At 46.9% G+C, this 27,726-nt stretch overlaps 1 protein-coding gene across 1 annotated transcript in view; it reads left to right on the forward strand.

Moving 5' to 3' along the window:
• The window catches only part of SEZ6L (seizure related 6 homolog like), a gene marked incomplete at both ends in the record, with an annotated part of 201,248 nt that overhangs the window by 146,588 nt on the left and 26,934 nt on the right, over positions 1-27,726 (forward strand). The window contains 2 exons of the mRNA XM_079717992.1: positions 18,380-18,576; positions 24,861-25,055. Coding sequence (XP_079574118.1) covers positions 18,380-18,576; positions 24,861-25,055 — 392 coding nt within the window. The remainder of the gene's footprint in view (positions 1-18,379; positions 18,577-24,860; positions 25,056-27,726) is intronic.

The following is a 27,726-nucleotide window of genomic DNA, read 5'->3' on the forward strand; positions in this document are numbered from 1 at the left end:
GTGACTCTCTTGTTATTTGTCTGTAATATGGAATATATGCTGAGCATTTAATGCATCCCAGGCGTTCACATCGCAGGCACCTTCACAACAAGCACGTGCAGTGGGTCCTCTTATTATCTCCATTTTACAGAGGAGTAAACTGACGCTTATAGAGTAGAACAGTGACTATGATCACATGGCTGGGATTCCAACTCCGCTTGCCCTGTCTCCAGGGTCTGTGTTCTTCACCAGCTCATGAGAGGAGCTAAGGGAAGCCCTGTGTGTCTGGAGCTCAGAGATATAGGAGGCGTGGCATCAACAAGGAAGCAGTAGGATCAGGCAGGGCCTTGAAGGCCACATGAGGGAGTCTGGACTTGCCCAAACTCGGCAGCAGGGGAAGGGGTTTAGGAGCTCGCAGGGTTAAGCCTTTGCAGAAGGGAGCTGAACGCTTGGGTCCCAGCCCGAGGCTCCCCAGCAAACCCTGGCTCACGCTTGGCAGAGCGGCATCTGGACCCGGCACCCCCTTCCTCCCACTGAGGGAGTGAAAATAGCGTCTCACCAGCGAAGAATGCATGAGGCCCAGGAGCTGCTGGGTTTAATTTATCTTGCTCGGTTTCCGCTGACAGTTTTAGTAAACCAATTTGGGTTTGATAGTAAAAATAATTCCGTCCTTGGGGCCCCTCACGTGGCCTAAGTGTTTGCAGTTGTTATTTATCACATCGGCAAAGGGGAAGGAGTTTGCACTGCTGACCGAGCTGGGTAGGTGGCCCGTAGTAGGTGCTGGAATGTTTGCTGAGTCATGAGGATATCAGCCGAGTGTGCCAGGCGAGAGGGGACTTTTCTCCCCCTCATCCACTGGGCAGGTCCGTGGTGCTGTGGGTGTTAGGATAACGGTTCTAATTAGCCATCATTTGTGAAAGACCTACTGTGTTCTAGGCCCTGAGCCGCATCGTTTATACCCATGAGCAATAATGAACGTGAACATTATTACATAGAGATAATAATTACATAAATTAGCGCTAATGTGAGTAGAGATAATTACAGAGGGGTAATTACCCAAATTTAGAGATAATGTATGCAAACCACATCACATGGGGTCTGGCACCTAGTTGGCACTTCGTAAATGAAGACTGCAATTGCCAGGAATCCTCATGAGACAGCTGTTATCATCGCCGCTTTATGGATCTGGAAATGACAGCACAGAAAGGTGAATCGGCTTCCCCAGGTCACACAGCTAATGAAGGGCAGAGCCAGGGTTTGTGCACACACTGTAGCGTCTACTTTCATTGACTGGAACAGCCTTTGGGGGCACCAGCTATATGTCTCAGTGATGAAGCAGGAAGGCTCCCAGGCCTCCAGCAACTCAAAGGTCAGGAAGGGAAGCAGGGCCATGAACAATCTGGCAAGATGCAGGCAAAGTGCTGTGGCTGAAGGAGTGGGGCGGGGGTGGGGGTGGGGCAGTATGGGGCACTGGATTTATCTCTGCACATTGTGGAAATGTCACAGAGAGGGTGACATCCAAGCAGGATTCTGAAGAGTGTCAATTGGTCAAACTGTAATGGGGGAATGGCATTCCCTGAGGGGCCCTTGTGAGCAAAGGACTCAAGCAGTGTTAGTGAGCAATAAGTACCCAGTGGATGCCCTGAATTGCAGCCTTAATTAGAACCCTCTGCCTTGTATTGTCAGTGTTACAGATAAGAAGGGGTGGGTGCATAAGGTGAGTCAGGAGCCCCCAGGCTAAACCTCCTTCCCACCCCAAATGCCTAGTCCCTAACCCACCAGGTACCTCCCAGCTCCATCAGGAATCTGCTGCTTACCCTAAAATGCAACCGAGCATGAATCTCTTACATCCTTAAGGATTTCTTAAGTCTCTCTTTTCCCTTACTCTTGCTCTCTCAAAGTGTAAAACATAGAAAGGAGAATAAAAGAACTAAGGAATGGTTGGAGAAGACATTCTAGAATGGAAGAGCTGGGAGGGGCCCAGAGAGGGGAGGTAACTTGCCTGGCATCTTACAGCAAGTCAGAGTTAGGACCTGAAAGATAGCCTGAGGGTGGCCACAAGAGCCGAGCCCAGGGACCAACCTTGAAGATGCCACATGCCAGAGGAGACATGAAGGTTCTAGAGTCAAAAAAGAATTGCCTTTAAAGCTTGACTGTACTTCTTATTGGCTCTGCGGCCTCAGGCAGATGACTGAAGGTGGTGATCCCTGCCTCACAATGGGATGTTTTGTTTACTTTCTCCCCAGGGCCTGGCATACAGTAAGTGCTCAATAAATATTTGTTGAATGAAAGAGAGAGAGAGATGGTGAGTGTGTATGTTAATTAAACAACACGTAAAGTTCTTAGTAAGGTTTCTGGCATAAAATAGGCAAATAACCATCCCTACTATATGCCAGATTTTCGGCTAAACATTTGGCAGGAATTATTACATGAATGATAATGGCAGTTATCATCAGCATCAAAATCATTGTCTAAATTCATTGAGCGCTTACTGTTTGCCAGTCACTAAGTGCTTTCCCCATGTAAAGTCATTTAACTCTCACCAAGAAACCTATGTGATAACATTATGATTACCCCCATTTCACAGATGGGAAAACTGAGGCTCAGAGAGGTGAAGTCACTTGCTTAAGGTCACACAGCTAGAAAGAGGCCAAGTCAGGATTTGAGGTCTCTGAGGCCAAAGCCGGTGTTATAACCACCCAATAAATGGTAATGAGGTGCTCCACAAGGGAGAAATCCCTTGCCCCATCTTACAGAAGAAGAAATTGAGGCTCAGAGAGGTGCCCTCCTCCCTTTTCCTGGACACCTACATACGTTTCTGGAAGAACAAAATTTCAGCCAAGCTCCAGCTTGCCTTTCTCAGCTCCACTGTGGGGCACAGCCCCAAATATCTCCCTGTTTATGGGCCCCAGCACAGTCCTCCAACCAGGAAATAAAAGAACCTAATAACAAACCCCAGTAACCATATGATTGATAGCTGTGGAATATTTCTCTTCAGCTGCTGCCAGCCTCTTCTGTGCTAAGTTAATTCCAAGCCCTAAAAATTAAGTGCCTGTCCGGAGGCACTTCCGTCCATCAAACAGAGATATAGCTGCTTTGGGTGGAAAGAACTCAGCTCAAGAGCCAGACAAGAAGGGAGAGTCAAGACTTGAGGGCAGCCCCCCAGGAGCACAGATATCCAGACACCAACAGAAATCATGGGAGAAATGGCCACAATAGAAATGAAAGCTTTCCAATCCATTAGTGGAGGGGGAAGGGATTTCCCCAGAGCCAAACATTCTAGGGAATCTGAGAACCATTCTAGGGAATCTAAGGAACAACCCAGTTCATAGAGCCCAATTTCCACCCTGTTGCAGATGAGGAAACTGTGACCCAGAGATGGGAAAAGACTGTCCCAAGACCATTCTGTCAGTCAGCTGTGGCCATGTAACAAACTACCCCAAACTCAGTTGTATTATTTCTCATGAGTCTACAGATCAGCAAGGTGGTTATTCTGGTCTCAGGTGGCTCACTTCCATGTCTTTGGGCAGCTGCGGGTTAGGTAGGTGGCTCCGTGAATCGTGACTGGCCGTTCTTACATGTTTGGTGGGGGTTGGCTGTCAGACAGTCTAATCAGCCCTAGCCTGGGATGGCTCACCTCTGCTCCACGTGTCTCTCATTCTCCAACAGTTAGCTTGGGCTCCTTCCTGTGGCGAGTGGCCAGGGTTCCACAACCATGAGCAGAAGCATTCAAGGCCTCTTGAGTGAGCCTAGACTAGGAATTTTCTCAGCATCATCTGCCATATCCTATGGCAAGTCACAAAGCAAGGGCCAGACCAGATTCAAGGGGAGGAGAAACAGACTCCACCTCTTGGTGGCAGATGCTTGGAAGCCTCCCTGCAAAGGGTATGGACACAGAGGGGCAGAGCTTTGAAATCATTTTCACACTCAAGCTACCTCAGCCAAAGAGGAATAAGGGTTAGAACTCGGGTCTCCTGGTCCTAGTCCGAAGCTCCAAATGACATCCCTGTGCACAGCTGACCCTAGGAGGTGGCCATCATTATCCCCATTTTACTGATGAGGAAACCAAGGCTCAGAGAAGTGAAGTAACTTGCCTACAATCCCACAGCTAGGAAGTGAAGGAGACAAGATTTCTACCCAGAGCTTGGTGCCTGGCATAAAGAAAGCTCAGAAGATGTTTCTTTCTCTACCTGATGCTTCCTACTTGTGGGAGGCACTCTGGGAAGATCCTGAGTTTTTTTCAGGAAGAGGAATAGGCTTTTTTTGCCAGTGGTAGGAAGTCTGGAGTTCAGGTCCTAACTCTTCTACTTATTGGCTGTATGACCTTGGATAAGTCACTTTACTTCTCTGAGCTTCAGTTTCCTATCTTTAAAAGGAGGATAATACTGTGGTACCCACCTCTTAGAGTTCTTGAAAAGGTAGAACTCTTGGCAAGGGCCTGATACCGTGCACACACTCAGTACTTTAATTGGCAGCTCTGATGGTGAGGGTGATTAATTCCTTCCATGATGTGTGAACAAATAGGGCTCCATTATACGACTACACACACACACACACACGCACGCGCGTGCGCGCGTTGCCCCGACCATGGGGTTTTGGTTTGACGCTGAGGGATGAAGTGGCTTCATCCTAAGGCACTCTCCAGGCACCCGACCTGATTGAACTCTCCCCTTTCCCAATTTGAAGGGATTGTTGTGGTTAGTGGTAACTTGGAAACACAAGCTCCAGGACAGGTCCTCCCCCAGCACATGCCCATTCTCTGCTCCTCAGCCATGCCAGGCTCTTCCCAGCCTTGGTGTTTGCAGCTCTGGGAGGGGACCACCCCCTGTCTCGAGCCAGGCCCCTGCTTTGCTGGTGCACACCTAGGAGCCCACGGCCTTCGGATGCAATTAGATCCGACATCCTGGGAGCTGCAGCTGCTTGTCTGGTAACTACCTGACGTACAGTGACGCCAGCACTTACCCTCCAGCAAGTGCTTAGTGAGGATCCACCACCATGCGCCTGGTGTTGGGTTAGGTTGTCCGAGGCCTGGAGATAACAATAACTCACTGCGTGCCAAACTCTGCTGAGTGCATCACCTCCATCAATTTACTTAATTCTGTAAACAACTGATGAGTTCACACGATGATGTTCCCCATGTCATAGCTGAGGACACAGATGCTTGGAGGGTCAGTGGCTGCCAGGTTTGGACCTGGCTCTGTGACACTGAGCCCACGTCCTGCATCACCTCCCAGCCCCGCCTCACCTCCTGTAGTGGGACCACGTTGTCCTGATGGCAGCCAGCCTCCCTGGAGATTCTAAGCAGGCCAGTGACATGGTCGGACCTGTGGTTTAGACTGCACACCCTGGCAATAGGCGGAGGGTGGAGGGAGGGATCAGGCAGCCAGCTGGCGGCAGAGGCCCTGGGCGTGGTCCTGTGATGTGTGGCCCTGCCTGGGGAACCCCTGCACGCCCATCTTGTGCCTCCAGGGAGAGCTCAGGTGAGCCCTCGAGGTTCCAAACGGTTTGTTTTTTTCCTGGAGGACAGTTCCTCCCACTCCCTGAGACTGCGCTCTGTCGAACAGGGAGTGTTTTGGCAGCTCAGACGAGCCACACCAGGCTGTACAAGGTGATGCCTTCAAGAATACGTGTCATGATGGGGATTCGGAGTGACAGGAAACACATATCCAAAGGCTGTCAGCTCCTGCTTGGTGACAGCTTGGAACATCTTCCTGCAGTGATGCAGAGTCCTAGGCCCACCTCCCTCTGCACATGTGTGTGTGTGTGTGCGTGTACTCACATATCACACACACACACCATACACATCACACACACCACACACATCACACATACCACACACACACCACTTACATCATACACACCACACACACACACAACACAAATATCACTCACCACGAACAGACCACACACACACCATGCACACGCATACCATACATAGCACATACAAACCACACACACCACGTACAAACCACACACATACACAACACACACATAAAAACATAACAAATCCCAATCCACCCTTAATTAAGCTCTAATTTAATTATGCTTTAATTATACTCTCTCAAGTTCAGCTCTTTCACCCTGACTTAGAGGTCCTGAAATGAAGAAGGCCTCTGGTCCCACCCACTAATTTTATAAATTTGGGGAAACTCATATCCAAAAAGAGGGAGAGATGTGGGCATCTCCACAGAGGAAAGTCAGGGAAGGGCCACCCTTGGGTCTGAGAAACCCAAGCTTTACCAGCCTGTGTCTGAATCCTTGAATTCCCAAATCCATCCCTTAACTACTATCGAAGGAGGGGGTAGGGAGTCCAACCTTCTGAGTAGAAGGAAACTGTAGCCATTGTTAATATATATATATATATATTTTTACAATTCGTGGATTCTGAGATTTTCATCTGGGGAAACTGAGGGCCACGCTGGGCAAGCGACTTGTTCATAGTCACAGAGCAGAGAAGCGCTGGGCGGGGTGGGGAGGAGCCCTCAGTGAGATCTCCTGATACCACACCTTCTCTCCCTTGAGCAGGCTGTATAGTTCATTGGAAATGTATTTTTTCAAAGACAAACAATGCTATGTTAATTGAATTCCTGGCACTAATTATGTTAGTTGCAGCTTTCAAAAATATTATCCCCATTTTACAGGTGAGGACATTGAGGATCAGAGGGGTTAAGTCACTTTCTCAAGGTCGCCCAGCTAGAAACCAGCACACTTAGGATTTGAACCCAGAGTCCATTCTCTTAGCACTGCCTCTCAAGATGGAGCAAAAACACCAGGGTGGTTGAGGACTGATTTCTTTCTGCTTTCGCAGCAAAGCAGCTGAAAAGTGTTGTTGGGTTTGCCCCTGGTCTGCAGTGCTGGGTGGGAAATGCCTTGTTGATCTTGCTGAAGTTTTGCCCACCGCATTCTGAGATGGCTCAGTCCAGGGATATGGCAGCTCAGCCTGTGAGGTGGTCCCAGAGGAAAGGCACATCTGGTGAGAGGGTCTCTTTCTTCTCTTTCTCTTTGGGGGAGTTGGTTGAGGAGGGGCAAAAAGGTAGAGGAAAAGGAGGAAAGAAAGGCAGAACAGAGGTGGGGTCTCATCCACATTGAAGCTTCCAGGGCAGTGGCTTTCAGTCCTGGCAGCCGGCACAACCTCCTCGGGAATTTCAGCAACACTGATGCACAGGACCCACCCCCAGAGATGCTGAGGGTCCAGTTGGCCTGGGGTCCAGCCTGGACATCACTGGGAGTTTTTAAATCTCCCCAGAGATTCTTATGTGCAGCCAGGACTGGGCGAGGGCTGGGTCTGAGCCCGACACAGACCAGCGCTTGGGGAGTATCTGGAGGGGAAAGAGGAGAGGAAGGAAGGAAAAGACATGGGGAAGGACAGAGAGGAAATGAGAAAACTGTTCATTTTTTACGCTTTAATGGGTCCTTTTGGGGAGCCAGAGAGATTGGTTTTCTCTGTGTTCCTTGGAGGTGACATGGTTTCTTGTCCCGCCTGCCATTTTATCAAATTAAATTGAAACCAAATTAGCACTGGGCCAAAGGGCCCCTCAGCAATTCCACGGTGCGGAGGAGCACCTGGTGCTGGCTGTGTGGCTTCATGCAGGCGCAGAGGCCTTGGGACCTGGGCCTTTCTGGCGTGAGTTTACTCGTCTGTGAAATGGGATTAGTACATTTTCTTGAACCACCTCACCATGTGGCTGCGGGGATTTGATGAGAAAATGAATACAAAGGAATTCTAAACAGGTCTTTAAGGCCTTCAGAAAAAATATAGGTGTTTTATAAAAGTTTTGTTGCACTTACAGCTGCATTTATGGCTTCTGCTTCTCTTCTTTCCCTTATTTAAATCTGGTGTATTTAATCACCAATCTCTGCTGTCCCGTGGAGGTCCTGCCTTGATTGCAAGATGGTGTTTTCTTGGGAAAGTCATTGAATCCCTCAGTTTGCTCACCTGGAAAAAAACAGATAAATTCACTATAATTCATCCGTGTAAATGACATTTATTTCACCTGTGCCAAGCCCTGCTGGGCTCCAGAGATACAGGGCATGTGCCTTCAGGGAGCTTGCAGCCCGACATGGGAGCTGACATGGGCAAGTAGAGTCCTGTGGTTCAGTGCTGGGGTCTTGCCTTCCAACTACATGGGTTTAGACTCTGGCTCTCCTGTATGACCAGCTGTTTGAGCTTCAGTGTGTTTATTTACCTCTGGGTAGCTCAGTTTGCTTATCTGTGAAACAGGTGAGAATAGTAGTCCTTAGAGTGTTCGTCTAAGGATAAAGTGAAATGGTCATCTGAAGTGCTGGGAACAGCTCCTGGCACCGAGGAAGCCTTATGAAAGCCTTGGCTAGTTATTATATGGCCATAAATGCAGGAGGGTGTAAGGAGCACAGAAGGACCTATAAAATGATGTCAGGCAGAGAGGAGAGGAGAGGAGAGGCATTCCAGATACAGGGGACCAGCCTGGCGAAGGCAGGTCTAGGGGCTACAAAGGATCTGGTATCCAAAGATGTTTGAGACAGCAGAGGTGGGCTGGGGCCCATCTGCGGAGCTCACGGAAGTCTTGGAAGGCTGAGAAACTGAGCTGTATTCTGTGGGCTAATTTTTGCTATTTCCACAGTCCAAATCTACTACCAGCTGCTTTTTATTTTCCCCTTTAAATTGGCTTGCCTTTTTCTCTTGGCTTCCTCTAAACAAAATAATGTCCGTGAAATTAGAAGTTGGATGTGCAAACCATATATTTATATATTTTTCTAATTCACATTTAAATAAATGCATAACCATTAGACATTTCCAAATTTGTTTGTCTACCTACAATCGTCTTATGAATACTACTCGGCAAAGACTTTTAAAGGCAAGATTTCTAAGCAAGGGTCAGATGTTTGTTGGGAGGGGAATAAAGAAAAGCAAGGTGCCCATCATTTCTTTCTACACCTTCTGTGGAATATTAACTGCAGCTCACCTACCACCTTCTCTCCACTTGCAGGGTCCTGGTTGGCTGGGGTAAGGATGGGAAAGCAGGGGCGCCCTGCAGAGGAATAGCAGCATATGCCTTGCTTAGGCGCACACTGCCTTCTGCTGGCCAAGAGAAGATATACTTGCTAATGTGTGTCAGATTCAAATTTGCCTTCCATCCTCACCTCTTTGGCTCTCTAGACCCTAGTGAAAGCCATAATGAGGGTCCCTCAGGCTGTTTTTATCCCTTTTGAAAAGGTAAAACATTCACATGATTCAAAACCCAAAGGTACAAAAGGATCTACTATGAAAGTCCTTTCCCACCCTTCCCAGCAAAGAGCCCCCTCCCTCAAGGCAAACACTATACCAGTTTCTTAAGCATCCTTCCCAGACTCTTTTAAAATATTTCCAAAACCATAACAGAAATCTCATTCCACTAATAAAGCCACCCAGACTAAGCAACCAGTTTAATGCTGATTTTATCACATTCTCTGTCCTATGTGTTGGCAACAAAATGAAATAAGTTGTTACCAAGAAATGTAAAATGTTTAGGAGACAAAAAAATTTTTTTTATTGGAGTAAAATTGCTTTACAATATTGTGTTATTTTCTGCTGTACAATGAAGCGAATCAGCCATATATATATATATATATGTATATATATATATAAAATACCTATATCCCCTCCCTCTTGGACCTCCCTCCCACCCCACCCCCCATCCCACCCATCCAGGTCATCACAGAGCACTGAGCTGAGCTCCCTGTGCTATACAGCAGCTTCCCACTAGCTATCTATTTTACACATGGTACTGTATTTATGTCAAACCTAATCTCCCAATTCGTCCCACCCTCCCCCTGTATCCACATGTCCTTCTCTGTGTCTACATCTCTATTCCTGACCTACAAATAGGTTCACCCGTACCATTTTTCTAGATTCCACATATATGTGTTAATATACAGTATTTGTTTTTCTCTTTACTCTGTATGACAGACTCTAGGTCTGTCTACATCTCTGCAGATGACCCAGTTTCATTCCTTTTTATGGCTGAGTAATATTCCACTGTGTATATGTACCACATCTTCTTTATTCATTCATCTATCGTTGGACATTTAGGTTGTTTCCGTGTCCTGGCTATTGTAAATAGTGCTGCAGTGAACAGTGGGGTAATGTGTCCTTTTGAATTATGGTTTTCTCAGGGTATATGCCCAGAAGTGGGATTACTGTGTGATATGGTAGTTCCATTTTTAGTTTTTTAAGGAACCTCCATACTGTTCTCCATAGTGGCTGTATCAATTCACATTCCCACCAAGAATGTGGTGTTTATTGTTTGTAGATTTTTTTGATGATGGCCATTCTGACTGGTGTGAGGTGATACCTCATTGTAGTTTTGATTTGCATTTCTCTAATAATTAGTGATGTCGAGCATCTTTTCATGTGCCTCTTGGCCATCTTCTTTGGTGAAATGTCTATTTAGATGTTCCACCCTTTTTTTTTTTTTTTTTGCAGTATGCAGGCCTCTCACTGTTGTGGCCTCTCCCGTTGAGGAGAACAGGCTCTGGACGCGCAGGCTCAGCGGCCATGGCTCACGGGCCCAGCCACTCCATGGCATGTGGGATCTTCCCGGACCGGGGCACGAACCCATGTCCCCTGCATTGGCAGGCGGACTCTCAACCACTGCGCCACCAGGGAAGCCCTTCCACCCATTTTTTAATTGGGTTGTTTGTTGTTTTGATATTGAGCTCCATGAGCTGTCTGTATATTTTGGAGATTAATCCTTTTTCCGTTGCTTCATTTGCAAATATTTTCTCCCATTCTGAGGGTTGTCTTTTCGTCTTGTTTATGGTTTCCTTTGCTGTGCAAAAGCTTTTAAGTTTAATTAGGTTCCATTTATTTATTTTTGTTTTTATTTTCATTATTCAAATGAACTTTAGGTATGACGTCATGAGAACAAAAGACATGTCAGGATCCAGGGTGGCAGTGAAACAGGGCTTCCTCATCCTGCAGGCTTTATTTGTAATTTTAAATTTGCATTTTCTGAGGTAAGACTGAACCTGGGCACACTTCTTTTTTTTATTGAAGTATAGTTGATTTACAAGTTGTATTAGTTTCAGGTGTACAGCAGATTGATTCAGTTGTATTTTTTTTTCAGATTCTTTTCCCTTTTAGGTTATTACAAAATATTGAGTATAGTTCCCTGTGCTATACAGTAGGTCCTTGTCTGGGTACACTTTTTGGACACATGTATATGTGGCTTTCATGGGACATCGTATGAAACAGTGGCTCCTATCTCAGGCTTTGGCTTGGCAGACTTAGGTTTGAGTCCTGAATCTGATTCCTACGTGACCTTGGACAGGTGGCTTCTCCTGGCTGAGCCTCAGTTTCCTTGTCTGTAACATGGGGATGGTTGTAAGTCTTAGCTTGCGGGGTTATTGTTGTTTGAGTGCTTAATACTCAGTAGGCAGTGTTGTTGTTCAAAAGCTAAATGAGGTCTTGGTAGACCTTTTGTCCCAAGACACCCATGGGACGGGTGTTTTTACAGCTCTGATACAGGGCAGAGTTGAAAGAGGAATTCAGTAGTGGAAGCAGTGGATGGCGTGCCCACAAATGCTTGCTCAGGCACTGGATGGGTCTCGGGATGTGCCTGGAGCAGGGTCAAGGTGGGGGAGGGGAGGAAACTAGGACCCAGCTGGTCAGGGTCATGGGTTGACATTGAAGTGGCTTATCAGGCATGTAGGGACATCGTGGTATCAGGCTTGATTCTGGTGACCGGCATATCTAAGAAGAATGGAGGGTGTGGACAACAGGGCTCCAGGAGGCAGGTGGGGCAGAAATCATTGGGGGAGCTCCCATCACTTAGGGCTTTCAAATTAACCTCTGGGAGCAAGTCCTAAAAGCAGCCAGGGCCAGAGAAGTCCCGCTCCCAAGGCTGGTACAGGTAAGAATCCATCTGGGGTCAGGGTCCCAGGCAGAGACGGGATCAGAGCCACAGTCCGCCTTGCATGGGAGCTGAGGCTGAGACCCGACAACCGCTCTGGGCTGCTGCTGATTCACCCAGCACACACTCAGTACTGTGCCAAGAGCTGGGGACACAGCTGTAAGCAGGCACACGTGCTCCCCAGCCTCAGGGAGCCTCTGGTCTCGTGCAGACATGCCAGGCCATTGGGGCACAAGTGCTGAGCTCTGTATGAGGGGTGAGCACGGAGGGGCTCCCAGTCCGGACTCAAGGTGGGGGAGGGGGGAGCTCTATGCATGAGCGAATCTTGAAAGACTGAGAGTAAAAGATGGGAGGGGTTACCCAGGTTTAGAGAGGGAAGGCTAAGGAAGGATACAGGGTCCAGGGGACAGGTCGAAAGCCCCAGAGGTAGGCAAGGGCCACATTCTTCGGCGAGATGGACAAGTAATTCAGTCTGGCTGGAGGGTGAAATACTTGGGCTGGAATATTGGGTTGGAGAGACGAGGCTGTGAGGAGGGGAGGGGATGAAAACACAGATACAGCCTTGACACTGGGATCAAAACCTTGTACTGTACCTAAGGTAAGGTAGCTTTCTCTTTAATTGAGATGAAATTCACATAACATGATGTGAACCGTTTTATCATATACAATTCAGGGGTATTTAGTGCATTCACAATGCTGTGTAACTACCACATTTTCATCATCCCCAAAACAAACCCCTGTCTATTAAGCAATCACACTCCTTCCTCCTCACCTGTCTCCCTAGCCCTTGGCAATCACCAAGTTGCTTTGTGTTTCTATGGATTTACCTCTTCTGGATATTTCTTATAAATGGAATCACACAACATGTAGTGATTTTTTAAACTGTCTCTTTTGTAAGGCTCGTCCATGTCGTAGCGTGTGTCAGTGCTTCATTCCTTTTCATGGCTGAATAAGACTCCACGGTATGAATAGACCATGTTTGCTCATCTATTGAACTGTCAAGTGAAGGGTCCAGCTTTGTGTTTCGGAGGGATTTCCCTGAGCGCTGATGGGAGAGGGATTGGGACCAGGGAAGGATGGAGGTAGTAAGCCGTGAGGTCCTGCCCCACAATCCAGCTGAAAGATGGAGAAAAGCCTATGGCAGAGACCAAGGAAAAAGGAGTGGCTCGTGGTGTAGGAAGAGACACAGAGGCTGAGGTCTTCTGGCAGGAGCTGAAGACCCTGTGCCCGAGGAAAGCCTTTCCCTCTGGCAGTTAAGAGGGGCTGGCACATGCAGGGGCTGGCCTTGGGGAGCTCTGTCTTCCCGTGGAATTCTCCTTGTGGGGGACCTGCTACACCCAATTCCAGTCAGATCAAACCCACCTGCCTGCCGGAACCACTCCATTTCCCATTAGTTCTGGAGTAAAACTGACACCCTGATTTCTTGGCACCTCCTCAGATTGTATCTGGCTGACATCTCTCTTCCGTCCTGGGCAGAAAACCCTGCTCTGCCCTTTGGCCAGTCTCTCTGCCGTTAAGTCTCTGCCTTTTCCTCTCAGCTGCTGAGGATGGCCCTGCGGCAGGGACCCTGGATGTACTCAGTGTATCAAACACAGCTGGATGGGCCAGCAAAAATGCAGGCTCGTCTTTGGATTGGGACGGAAAATGAATTATCAGCATTTGTATATATCATGGGAACCAGCCTCTCAAAAAGATGGATCCAGAAGGATACAGGAGAGAGTAACTTCATTCTTTCTCCCACTTCCCTTCCCATACCTTCTCCTTTTTTTTTTTTTTTTTTTTTGCTTCTCAGGCTGAAAGCTTTGTTTTCATGGGTCTTCTGGTCCTAAGAAGTGTAGTTCAGTCTGATAATCATACAGCTCTAAACATTATTCATATTCAAAAGCTCATGCCTCCCTCAGCAGGGCTTCTTGGGCTGGGAATTCTGCAATGAGAAAGGGCCTTGTGGGCTGCTTCTTTCTCACAGGACAGTCTAATGTCACTGCACTGTTATATTATGGAAGATGTAGAATGCTGATTTTTTTTTTTTCCTCTCTCTTACGGGGCATGCTTGATATGGGCAGGGCCTGGATGCACTTGACCTTCCCCTCTGCTGGATTCCATTGCCCTTTCAGAGTGGGACCATTTTTAAGGGGATGCGCAGTGGCTGCCTTCATCAGGGTTCACATCTAGACCTAGGAAGCATCCCCATTCCCATCAGTGATGGGTAGCTCACTCCCAGCAACCCCCTTTCTCCCTTTGCTTCGCCCCAGGTAGGCAGGCAGCTCCAGGCTGATTTTCCTCATTACTCGTTTCTTGGTGAACATCAAATGCAGTCACTGTCAAGCCACCAAGAGTTTCTTCGAAGCCCTGTTCACCAGATGAGGGTGATATACCTCCTCCCTTCCCCTTGGCTCCCCTCCCACAGTGACCTGCCCCTTAAGGCAGCCTTTCCTGCAAGCCTCTTTTTTGTTTTTGTTTTTGTTTTTGCAGTACTTGGGCCTCTCACTGTCGTGGCCTCTCCCGTTGCGGAGCACAGGCTCTGGACACGCAGGCTCAGCAGCCATGGCTCACGGACCCAGCCACTCCGTGGCATGTGGGATCTTCCCGGACTGGGGCACGAACCCGTGTCCCCTGTATCGGCAGGCAGACTCTCAACCACTGCGTCACCAGGGGAGCCCCCTGCAAGCCTCTTTGATGGCCCAATGAATTCCTTGCCTTCATTAAGCTAGAAGTGGGTGAAGGGCTCATATTGAAAGAGCTGCATAGATGGTGGTAGCAGATGCCATTGGTGTCTTATCCAAGCCCTGTAGCCCTTGCCACTGTGTACTCATGATGGCTTCCTACTGCAACCCTCTTCACCTGAAGGCTTTCTCTGGTACCACGTGGGCAAGTCAGAAGTGCTGGAGATTTAGTATCCCTAGTAGCAGTCCTCAGCCAATGAGGGATGGGAGCTGGAAGATAAATACCCCAGCTCCCTCTCCCCCAAGGTATGTTTTGCACCATTTCTCACAGTTCCTGCAGGACTGAGCCCACTGCCCACCGTGGAACTTGCCCATCTATGCACCATGCATTGGCTCATTCCCTTCCTTCTGTGCCACTTCCCCACCAGTGCTGCCTGGGGTGGCCTCCCAGATAAGCCAGACTCCAAGAGACACTCACATCTTTGCTCAGGCTCAGCTTCTGGAGAACCCAGTCTTTTTTTTTTTTTTTTAATAAATTTATTTATTTATTTTGGGCTACATTGGGTCTTCATTCCTGTGTGTGGGCTTTCTCTAGTTGAGGTGAGCGGGGTCTACTCTTCTTGCGGTGCACGGGCTTCTCATAGCAGTAGCTTCTCCTGTTGTGGAGCATGGGCTTTAGGCCCACGGGCTTCAGTAGTTGTGGCACGTGGGCTCTAGAGCACAGACTCAGTAGTTGTGGCACACGGGCTTAGTTGCTCCGCGGCATATGGGATCTTCCCAGACCAGGACTCGAACCCGTGTCCCCTGCATTGGCAAGTGGATTCTTAACCACTGCGCCACCAGGGAAGTCCCCAGAACCCAGTCTTAAACAATGGCCATGTCTATCCCTTTAGAAAGTAGGAATGCTTAGTCCCTGTTGGCTTATTCTTAGCTTAGGGGACTTTGAAATTCCAGGATGACAGGAGTAGTTGCATTTAATAGTTTGTTGCACACAGTTTACAAAATGCATTCACATAAATAAGGGTTTCTCAGCCTTAGCACTGTTGACATTTTGGACCGGATAATTGTGGTCCAAATTCTTTATCGTGGGAGAAGGCTATCTTGTGCATTGTAGGATGTTTAACAGTCTCCCTGACATGGACTCACCAGTGGCATACCTCCCCCACCCCCACTGGGACAACCATGTTTCTAGACATTGCCAACTGTCTCCAAGGGCCAAAACCACCTCTAGCTGAGAATCACAGACGTAAGCCATCTGATGTCATTTGGTGTAAATGGCAATCCAAAAAGAGAATGATGATGATGGTGATGGTGGTGGTGATGGTGGCAGTGATAGTGATGATGATGTTGGTGATGATGGTGATGATGCACATGGTAACATGACAATATGACATAACATTCAAATGACTTGACCAGACTTGCTCAGGTGCTATCAGTGAACCTAGAGTCTGATCCCAGATCTTCTGCCTGCCTTACCTCACTCTGAAAGCCCATGACATAGACTGGAAATATTCAGCCCTATTCACAGACAAGGAACTTCAGAGAAAACACATGCCCTCCACGAAAGTGTCGAACCAAGAATGAAACCAGAGCTTTCTGACTTCCAAGGCTGTGTGCTCTTTCCAGAGCACTGCTCCTTCCTGTTTTAGAAAGAACAGAGAGTTGTGCTAGCGTTTTCACATGAAAGCTGTTTGCACCCTTGAAGATGCTTCTACTGCATTGAGATTACTGAAATGAATGATAGAATAAAGCCAAGTTGTACACTGTCTGCAACCCACTGTTACCAGCAGATCCGCTGTGAGGTTGGCTTATGGAATAAATATCTGCCATCTACGACGTTTCGCACTAGCCTAATCCGCACTTTCATGAGCTATTGATGTTTTCATGGTACTTAGAGTTAAGAGGCTCTTCCATAGTTCAAAAACTGACATCAACCCTACTATTTCTGTTGTCAGATAGGGTCTCCAGCAGACTCTTTCATAGCATAGCATTTATTGAGCACCTACTGTGTTCAAAAGAAGGTGGCGACTCCAGAATGTCAATGTATGTAATAGGGGTTTAGAGGCTGTCGCCTGGTTGTAAACTGGCGGGGAGTAGGTGGAGTCTCGGAGCTTAGTCTGGAAGCCCTGTGTGCAAAGCAAGCGCACAGCTTTTGTTAGGAGAGGATGTTTGGGGGTGGTGCCGGGGAAGCTGATGGAGGTTATGGGGACAATTAGAATCTTCCTAAGCCACCTGTTGGGACAACTTGACATGAGGAATTATGGTGGATAAAATATGTCCCCTGCGCTCTGGAAACAGACCTTCAGCAGCGTGCCTTGTGTTTCTGTTGCTTTGTTCTTACTACTTGAAGCACCAACAACATGGGTGGTTTCCACATCTCCTCCCTGCTCCTGGAGTGGCAGCAGACACAGCCCTTGGGCAGTGGATGAAGCGGGGGCGTGGGAGGTGGGGTGGGAGGAGGTTGTGGTTCTGCATCAGTTCCAAGAACTTTTCTGGAGGCCATTTCCTGGAACGCCTCTCCTCTGGCAGTGAATTGCTCAGTCAGGATGCTCCTGTTTAAAATCCTTTACTGTCTCCCATCCCCAGCAAGGTGACATCCAAGTGACCTAAACTTGTCTCTCTAAACCCTTCGTGGTCTGACTCCTGCTTCCATGTCTATACCCAAAGCCGGGCACACTGACCACCAGGCAAGTTCCTTCAGGAGTTGTGACCCCTCTCCCTTCTTCCCTCTGCCTCAGGCGCTGCCCTCTCCCCCCACCTCCTGTTTATCTGCCTAGTGGTCCCCTTCTCTTTCTTGAGGATCACCTCCTCCAGGGAGGCCTCTCTGATGCCCCCCATCTGAGTTAGACACACTTTTCTGCACCTACCTTGACTGTAACTCCTACCACAATCCCTGGCTTTCTCGTCTAAACAGACCACTGCTCTGTGACTCCTTGTGTCCTCTGATCACAGCACAGTGCCTGGCACATAGTAGGTGCTTGGAAATATTAGGGAGGGGATACAAGTAAAGGAGAAAGACACAAGAGAAAAAGGGAAGAAAGAGAGAAGTGGAGAAGGAGAAAGGAAGGAAAGAGGCGTAAGTTAATATCTATCCATGATTGATGCAGCCGGAGTTGAATTATCTGGCGTTCCTACAATCACAGATCAATTTTATCCAGCACACCTAACATAGCACAGGTTTCTTTGCCGTACTGAAGTGCTTTCTGGATTATTAACTGTCCATCGCTGTCCAAATACTTAGTGTCAAGGTACTGTATTGTGTTTGGGTCTTTAAAAGTGTGTCATCCTGTGATGCTGTGAATAGTGATGGCAGGTTGGAGCATAGTGCATGAATAAGGTGCCTCCATCCCATTCTCTGTTCCGTCCCCTAAACATAATAGATTAGCTGGTTGATTTTGAGGAATTTGCCAACTATAAGAATGCAAGTTATCATTAGCAAGCAGTCAGCGTGCTCTGCATCACAGAAAAATGGAAGACCCAGGTCACACCCCCAGCAGGTGGCTCAATGCCCAGCACTTAGTTTCACCCAGGAAAAAATGTTGTTAATGACGGGGGTATTGAAGGCAATTCTACAGACAATGCAGCACTTGACTCTGCAGTGAGCTCCATGCTGGGAAGATCATTTCATGAATGAGTCTTCAAAAGCCCAATCCATCCACGGATCTGTGTGCGATGCTTTTAGGAAGGACCATCACATCCTGTTCACGGGTTCGGTCTATGCCTTCCTCACCCCCAGTTCCTAGCTTGGGATCTGACACATAGTATATCTCAAGAAAATGAGTGTTGCTTGAAAAAAGAAATCAAAGGCTTGTTGAATGCCTGTAACTTGGCTTCACAAGACCCCTCCTCTTCTCTCTGCCCCCCAAGCCTGAACCTAAGCAACAGCGACATCCTGACCATCTACGACGGTGATGAGGTCATGCCCCACATCTTGGGGCAGTACCTTGGAAACAGCGGACCCCAGAAGCTGTACTCGTCCACGCCGGACCTAACCATCCAGTTCCACTCAGACCCTGCCGGGCTCATCTTTGGGAAGGGCCAGGGGTTCATCATGAACTACATAGGTAAGTATTCTAGCCAGTCACTTTTTCTCCTACGTGAGTTTTTCAATATATTGACACGGTAAATATACGTCATTTTTTTTAAGAGGTTGGTCTCTCTAGTCGGAAGGACAAGCGTTCAAATCTTAGGATTATCATTGATGACTGTGTGACCTTGGGCAAGTCACTTAACCTCTCTGAGCCTCTTTTTTGTCATCTGTAAAATGGAAATAGTGATACCTCCTCCACAGGGTTGATATCAGGACTTAGTAGATAATGTCTCATAACTTTAAGATTCATCATTTTTCATTTGCAGCCAGCTGTGACTTTATATCGTCAACACACTCTTCCGTATTTGCAACTTCTCAAAGCATTACCTATGCCATCTTGCCTGAACTGAAGCTTGGCTCTCCCCTAAGGACTCTTCTTCTCCTGAAGCCCCGTCCAACCAAGACAGCCCTTTCTCTCCTACCTCCCATACTTTATTTTTTTAAATTTTTATTCGAGTATAGTTGATTTACAATGTTATATTAGTTTCAGGTGCACAGCAAAGTGAATTAGTTACACATATACATATATCCACTCTTTTTTAGATTCCTTTCCTATATAGGCCATTACAGAGTACTGAGTAGAATTCCCTGTGCTATATAGTAGGTCCTTATTAGTTATCAATTTTATATATAGTAGTGTGTATATGTCAATCCCAATCTCCAATTTATCCCTTCCCCCCTTCCCCCCAGTAACCATAAGTTTGTTTTCTACATCTGTAACTTTATTTCGGTTTTGTAGGTAAGTTCATTTGTACCCTTTTTTTAGATTCCACATATAAGCAACATCATGTGGTATTTTTGTCTTTCTGTGTCTGACTTACTTCATTCCATATGACAGTCTCTAGGTCCATCCATTTTGCTGCAAATGGCATTATTTCATTCTTTTTTATGGCTGAGTAACATTCCATTGTATATAGGCACCACATCTTCTTTATCCATTCCTCTCTTGATGGACATTTAGGTTGCTTCCACATCTTGGCTATTGTAAATTGTGCTGCTATTGGCGTTGGGGTGCACGTATCTTTTCGAATTATGGTTTTCTCCAGATATATGCCCAGGAGTGGTATTACTGGATCGTATGATAGCTCTATTTTTAGTTTTTTAAGGAACCTCCATACTCTTCTCCCGTACTCTAGATTCTTTCTTGCTGCTCAATGTGTCTTCCAAACCTTTTCTCTTCCCATCATCTTTAAAAAAAAATCCTGCTGGGCTTCCCTGGTGGCGCAGTGGTTGAGAGTCCGCCTGCCGATGCAGGGGACACGGGTTCGTGCCCCAGTCTGGGAAGATCCCACATGCCGCGGAGCGGCTGGGCTCGTGAGCCATGGCCGCTGAGCCTGCGCGTCTGGAGCCTGTGCTCCACAACGGGAGAGGCCGCAACAGTGAGAGGCCTGCGTACCACAAAAAAAAAAAAATCCTGCTGTAAAGTTCCAACTAAGTTCACACGTGACCATCCAGTACCCCCTTCTTAATTATTTCATCCACCCACACCCTTCCCTCCTCACTCCTCACCCTGAAACTCCCCCTTATTCATTCCTGGCTCCATCCCCCTCCTCTGCTCTGCTCAAGCTCTAAACCTTGGAGGGTCCCATCCTGGACCCTGTCCTGCCTTCTCTCTGTGTGCTGTCATCCAGGCCCATGGTTTTAAACAATGCTTATCTATATTCCATTGACCCCTAGTTTGTACCTACAGCCTTGACCTCTCCCGTGAACTTCAGATCTCTCCAGCTCCCTGCTCACTGCGCTCTTGCACGTCTCACTGGCAGCTCGGGTTTAGCACGGACAGAGCAGAGCGACCTCTTTGCCTCCCTGCCCTCAGCACCTCTCACTGCTCCTGCTGTCTGCCCAGCCCGGAGGCGGGACCACGACTCTCCTGGTTTCTCAGGCTGCTTCCCCTGTATCCCGTCCCTCCTCTCAGCTCCACTGCTACAATCTGTCTCAGATCCAAGTCCTCTTCTCCGTCTATCCACGTCCACCACCCTAGTCCAAGCTGCTATCCTCGCCAGCAGTCAGGGCACCAGAACACTGTGAAGTCCCACTGATCCCAGCCCTGGAAGGGACTTGAACTGACAGAGTGTCTGGTCCAGCCCTGTCTCGTCACAGCACAAGAAGCCCTGGACCACCAAGGATGAGGGCTTCCAGCTCTTAGGGTTTCTCTACCCCCAATATTTTTGGCAATAGCAGAGAACCTGGGAGACACAGTGTTAGGTAGAGAAGACCTAACTTCTTTTGGCATCCAGGATGGTGGGTGCTTGCCTCCTGAGGATTTCAGTGGGCAGGATTCAGCCAGCAGTTAGGGGACTTGCTTGCACCCCCCAGGGAAGAGGTTGACGTCTTGATCTCCAAGGTGGAACTGGGAAAAGGAGGACTGATCCTGCCAAGTCTCTCTGCCACCACCAAAGACCCTCTGGCTTGAGCACGATTCCGTGTCTTTGGTTCTTCCCCTTGGCTTGAAGATTTGCCCATCTCTAGCTAATACGAAGTGTTCTCTTTGTATCTCCTACTGCCTCCAGAATACAAGCTAGTTCCCTGACCATTGGCTGTCTCAAGGAGCCTCATGCATATGAAAATAAGTCTCTTGCTTTTTTTTATTTCCAGCTGGTGGACACTTCCTATCCCCGCTCTGCTCTGCAGGTACCTCTCAGAGAAGCAATCACAAGCATTGATTTTTTTTTTTTATGTTACTCAGGGGTCTTTTTACCCTTGATTGCGATGCTGGGTATTTTCAGAGTGTTACTGCTGCCACTTTCCATGCGTTGTTTACTGGGTGATGCCCTGGGCAGAGGCTGTCCAGGCGACGTGCCCTCCAGAGTCAGCTGCCTTTGGAGGGAAAGTTTCTGATGACTTGGCTTCAGTCTGTCTCCTTAGACCTTTCCTCCCCGCCTCCCTCCCTACTGGAAGATGAGGTCATATTTTTGCTCATTTGTCTCCTCTGGTGCCCGAGTCAGTCTTGCAAAACTGCATTCAGCTTGATGGCAGAAATATGACTCTATCCAAGGCTGCCCAAGGTTGACCAGAAAGCCTGGCCATTGTTCAGTTTGGCAATATTTTGAAGAGGAGGTGCTCTTGTTAATTGAAGCTGAAACTTAGATTCATGTGACAATTTGCGGTTGGCAAGCACTCTTACATATATTATTTTATTTCATCTTCAAATGCATTATCTCCATTTTCCAGAGAGTTTGGTTCACAAAATTTCATGCTAGGCCCTGTCCTAGTCATCAGGATACAGGAATGAATAGAATTCTCTCCCTGCCCTTGAGCCAGTTAGTGAAAATGGAAGAGTCCCATTAACAGACAATATCAGGATCATATGCTGATGAGCAAAGGATTTCAGAGAGTGCTTCCCAGGGGTACACAGCCTGGCTAATATGGGTAACACAAAAAGGGAGAACAGCTCAACTTTTTTCTTATTTCTCTTAAAGAAACACAGGTTAATTTCACAGAGAAGGAAAGTGGGCCTTTGTATTTAATTTTGATGTCAGTCAATTGCCAGTGACTACCTGGGTTGAAGACCATGTTGTTTTCAGAGGAGGCCATGCCTGAAGTCAGTGGAAAAGAATGCCGTGATTGATTAGTGATGTCTGTCATGGGCATGGGAGAGGTATTTGCTACCCTGGGTCTAGATTTAACCAGACACAGATGCAACTCCCATCCAGTAGAGGGATCAGATGGAAGGGTTAGGGGTTTCTGTTGTCATCTAGAGAATTCGTTTTTTCTTTTTTGGCTGCGTTGGGTCTTCGTTGCTGCGTACGGGCTTTCTCTAGTTGCGGCAAGCAGGGGCTACTCTTTGTTGCGGTGTGCAGGCTTCTCACTGTGGTGTCTTCTCTTGTGCTGGAGCACGGGCTCTAGGCACACGGGCTTCAGTAGTTGTGGCTTGTGGGCTCTAGAGCACAGGCTCAGTAGCTGTGGCGCACGGGCTTAATTGCCCCGCGGCACGTGGGGTCTTCCTGGACCTGGGCTCAAACCCATGTCGCCTGCATTGGCAGGTGGATTCTTAACCACTGCGCCACCAGGGAAGCCCCTCATCTAGAGAATACTAAAGCTCCTACACTGATCTCAAGGCCTGACCCCAGCTCTGGAAAGTGGCCGAGGCTTATCTGCTCTGATTGCTGTCAGAACCTTCCATGTAAGAACACTGGGCCTACATGGTTCTGACTTCCCATAATTCTCCTTTGCACAGACAGAAGCAAAGGCCCATTCTTCTCACTGCTTCTTATGTTTTGCTGTTGTCTGTCGTCAAGTGCGTGGGAGGGAAGGGAATTAAAAAGCAGAGATAAGCAAGCAGTGTTTTTCAAAGAGATATTGGTCACTTGTATGTTTATTCCTCTAATCCCAGGATAATAAATAAGTTCCATATTGTAGGTCAACTCCAATCAAATGACAGTGGCTCCCTGGAATGTTGTGTTGAGAAGGATTGGGAGGTTTCAGCTTGATTCAAAGACAGAGATTGCTATGGTTGATTAGTGATGTCTGCCATGAGCATAAGACTGTGAAGTGGTGGTATGTATTCAGTACATTTAGCTATTTCTTTTGCCCAAAAGTTGTACCATGGTGCTGATCTTGACTGTGAGCATGGAACCATGACTTCAGATCTCTATATTCCCGGTGCCTGGCACATAGTACGCACTCACAACATCTTAGTCAAACAAATCAATGAAACCATATAACTTGTCTTAGTGTTATTCTCTCGTATCCTGCACATTAATTAGTTTTCATCTTGCCTCTAGGGATAGACGGGGTCATGATTCTTGTCTCCATTCTCTGATTGAGGACAGTGAGGCTCAGAGATGTTTATTGACATGACTGGAGTCACACAGCTTCTAAAATAAAGAAAGAGGATTAGAAGGGAAGTTCTCTGACTCCTGGGCCAGTTTTCTCATTCTAAGCAAAGTTAACAAAGGTTCATAGGAACAGATAATTCCAGAAGCTCTGCCTAGGGTGTTTGGTGAACATGCAGACTCCTGAATCAGGGTCTCTGGGGGTAGAGTCTGGGAACTGAAGAACAGAAGGTTAAGTGACTTAGCCAAAACCACCCAGTTAGTAGACAGTGGGGCCAAGGTTTGAATCAAGGCTCTGCTGCATGGTGGCAGCCGCTGAGAATGACAAATGCGATGAATGCTACGGAGGAGACGGGAGGGCCCATGGAAATGTATAGCCATGCCGGCTCATCTTGAAAAGTCAGACAAGCAAACCTTTCTCAGTCCCAAAGCATCTGGCACAAGGCAGACCACATATCCAGTATTTGCCCCCATTTCTCCTCTTTCATCCAGAGTTTGAACATTTGCAGCTGTGTCCCAAATCCAGGGCTTGGCTGATTTTTCAAAGGCCTAAAAATAGAGGCTCCTGTTCCCCACGAAGCAATTCTAGAAGCCATTTCCTGCTCCCCTTCTTCTTGCGGACACCCAGGAGATCTCCTTCCCCCAAATAAAATCATGATGAAATCCCGGGAAAAGCCATTGCTTGTTTCTCAGAATGACTTTCCTGCAGACAATGGAGGTGCTTTGCTTTCCCCAGAAGCACATAAGAGCCGCAAATTAATTACATGGCATAATCAGCCCTCTTCTCAAAATCTGTGCAGTGCGCACTTAGAAGCGAGAGTGATAATAGTGGGCTTTGGATTGCTACCTTAGTAACAAAGGTTTGCAGGGGGAAAACAGAATTATTCCAGAGGAAGATTCTGTGACGATAAGCTGTGTGTAGCATTTTCTGGAGTGTGGTTAATGTTCGCTGATGGTAGGCGATGTGATTTGAAGGATGCAACCAATAATTATTTCTTTCTTAATAGTTACATGTTTATCTTAGTCTACATTACAAAAATGTATATGACTAATCCATCAAACCTATAGATTTATGGACATTCTTAGGATAAGGCTGAGTATAGTAGCAACCTATTGCTACGTAACAGATGACCCCCCCAAATTAACAATAAACGTTCACTATCTCACAGTTTCTGTGAGTCAGGAATTCAGGAGTTAATACTGGGCGGTCCTGATTTGGGGCCTGTCATGAGGTTATAGTCAAGATATCAGCTGGGGCTGCAGTCCTCTGATGGCTTGGCTGGAGGTTCCACATCCAAAATGGGAAGAAGTCATTGTAAAATCCCCCTAGGGAAGAGTTCTTGCAGGTTAAGGGATTTCAGAAGTTGTGTTGCTTACTTCTGGGGGCTTTTTCTTCTATTTTCTCTTTCGTCTGACATTCATAAAAGGAACCCCCAGCAACAAGGCCACCTCCGCATCTAAGGATGATGTTTTTGTTTTAAAGAGGTGTCAAGGAACGACTCCTGCTCAGATTTGCCTGAGATCCAGAATGGTTGGAAAACCACTTCTCATACAGAGCTCGTGAGGGGAGCCAGAATCACCTACCAGTGTGACCCCGGCTATGACATCGTGGGGAGCGACACCCTCACCTGCCAGTGGGACCTCAGCTGGAGCAGCGACCCCCCATTTTGTGAGAAAAGTAAGAGTAGTCTTGTTGTTTTCCTCTAGGTCATTGGATGGAAAATCCCTCCCATGGAGTATTTTTTTGCATGGATGCAGAGGAGCTGTTCAGTGTAGAATCTGGCCTCTCTTCTATTCCACCAACACACCGGTGCCGTTCACCAATGTCGTTTTGTAGCCCAAGGGCAGGGATCTCAGACTCAGGTGGTTTCAAAAGCCTGGCAGATAATGGAAATAAGTAAAGCAGGCTGGGTGTGAGACAGTAGGGAATGGTGTGGACTGCGGTCAGCAGGAGTATATGTAGCCTGTGTAAAAACATCATTCAAATTCAAGTCGTTAAAATACCTGCAGCAGCCAAGCAAAACAAATCTAAGTTGGCCCTAGGAGCCCCAGTTCAAAACCCCTATGGTAGGTAGCCAACTTTTTTTTTTTAAGGCACGTTTTATTTTCTCAGCATTTCCAAAATGGAAATAGTTTGATCGATGATAATTTTTTAAAAGAAGTAGCTTGAATTTTCTGGCAATGCCTTAGTGAAGGTATCTAGAGAAACAAGAAAACTTCTCCTTGTTTCTAAACTTTCAGTGGTCTTTCTCTTGCATTTACATTGAAGTAGACACTGGTAGGTAGCTGACTTTATCCAGACAGCATCCCCCCCAGTCCCCTGGTTCCTTCTGCCTGCTCCCCTGAGTGCTGGCCTGAGTGCAGGCCAAGCGTGTCTAGTGATAGCTGAGTTCAGTGTCTTGAAGAGGGGTAGCGACAGGAAGTGCCTCTAATGGTTTCTACCCTGATGTCTTAGTATCGGGGTGGGGGGAGCTCAATTTGGCCTCTCCCCTCCTCCAGTTGCTTCCCACCTCCTACATAAAGCTCTAGTCTGCAGCCTTCTTCCTGGGAATCCTTGGATCCTTGGTGATACTTTGGTAGATCTGTTCAGCATGACTTAAATCACCAATTGCCCAAGAAGAAATATTAAGTGCTGCAGAGAAAGAGGCTGTCAGGGAAGGAGAGCATGGGGGGCTACCTTCAATTCCTGTCATAAACATTCCAACATCAAGGAAAATTATAATGGTGGGAAACATGAAAGAACTCGCTGAAGATCCATAAAACCAGCTACACAAACACATCGATTTGTTCTGCAACAGGATGTGGGGTGTGTGTATGTGTGTGGATTGTGATAGAAAATAAAAATGGACAGTGAGATGTACAATTAAGAGAGATCCATCACGAACCCACCAATGCAGTCTACATCATCATCATTATTTTTTAAACATTTTTAAAGGCTTGGAGGGTACATAACTGGCTCTCTATGGGGGGGGGGTCCCCTCCCCTGCCTCAATTTTTGCCAAGAAAAGGCCCAAAGTAGAGCAAATAAATGTGTATTGGGCCTGTTGTGTGCCTGTGTGTTTATGTTCCCAGGCTGGGTGCCACGCTTACTCTGCGTTCAAGACACAGACCCACCAAACTGCTTCTCTTCTAGTGAAATGAGAGCAGAAGAACCTCCTAGAACAGTGGGGTCCCACCTAGAAGTCCCTGAATGTTATAACCACCTTTCATTGGTTAAGCTCCACTCTTGACATTAAAAGATGTAAATATATAACTATATCTTAAAATTGTGCCAGTAACAAATACGGTAATCAAGTGGTAGTAAAATAATGAGGTAGAAAGTGAAAATCCCTATGATCTGCTCTCTAGCAATGAGGCCACTCTCAAAAGTTTATTCTGTCTTATTCCAATTGCATATGTATGTATCTGTCTGTTACACACATACGTAAATACGCATGTGTGTGTGTATTGTGTATGTTGAGATATATATGGATACACATATAAAAATAGCTGCAGATACAGATATTTTACCATAATAGGCATCAGTTTCTAGAAACTGCCTTGCAACAGCTTTTTTCTTCAATTCAGAAATAGACATCTTTTCATATCACACATGTGATCTACTTCATTCCTTTTTATTTTTATTTTTGCAGCACAATGAGAAATAGGTTTTATTTAGTCTTAAGATGTTTCCTCTCTGCATAAATATTAACAATAGTGTATCATGAGTCACAGTGCAAAATTTACATTACAGTTGTCAATTTAAAACTCAGTTTCTCTCTTTTCCATACTTCATTCCTTTTTAATTGGTTTATTATTCTCCTTTTATCTATATTGACTTTTTAACTTAAAAGTAATGGACACTTAGGACTTCCCTAGCAGTCTGGTGGTTAGTACTCCGTGCTTTCACTGCCCTGGGCCTGGGATTCGATCCCTGGTCAGGGAACTAAGATCCCACAAGCGACACGGTGAGACCAAATAGATGAATGAGTGAGTGAATGAAAGAATGTAATGGATGCTTATTTTCCTATAGTTAAGTACTACAAAGAAAGCAGTGGGAAAGAGCACTTTGTTCTCATTCGTGGTTGGTCAGGATTTCATGGAATGGTTGCTGCCTGATATTTAACTCCTCTTCTGTTAAAGGATTGCTTTTTAACCATTACAAGTATAATATTATTATGTGCAATGTGCAGCCTTGTATGTGGGTCTTTGGGCCCTGATGCAAACATTTCTTTGGGCAAATTCCTAAAAGTGAAAATTAAATTCAAGTCTCTTTTGTTCTGGCCTGTTCTCCAGCCGCATGCAGTGTCTTTCAAACAGGGAAAGAACTAAGTGAGGAAATGTTCTAGATCGTTCTGTAGTTCTCAGCA

This window comes from Hyperoodon ampullatus, assembly GCF_949752795.1.
Source record: "Hyperoodon ampullatus genome assembly, chromosome: 13".
Taxonomy (NCBI): domain Eukaryota; kingdom Metazoa; phylum Chordata; class Mammalia; order Artiodactyla; family Ziphiidae; genus Hyperoodon; species Hyperoodon ampullatus.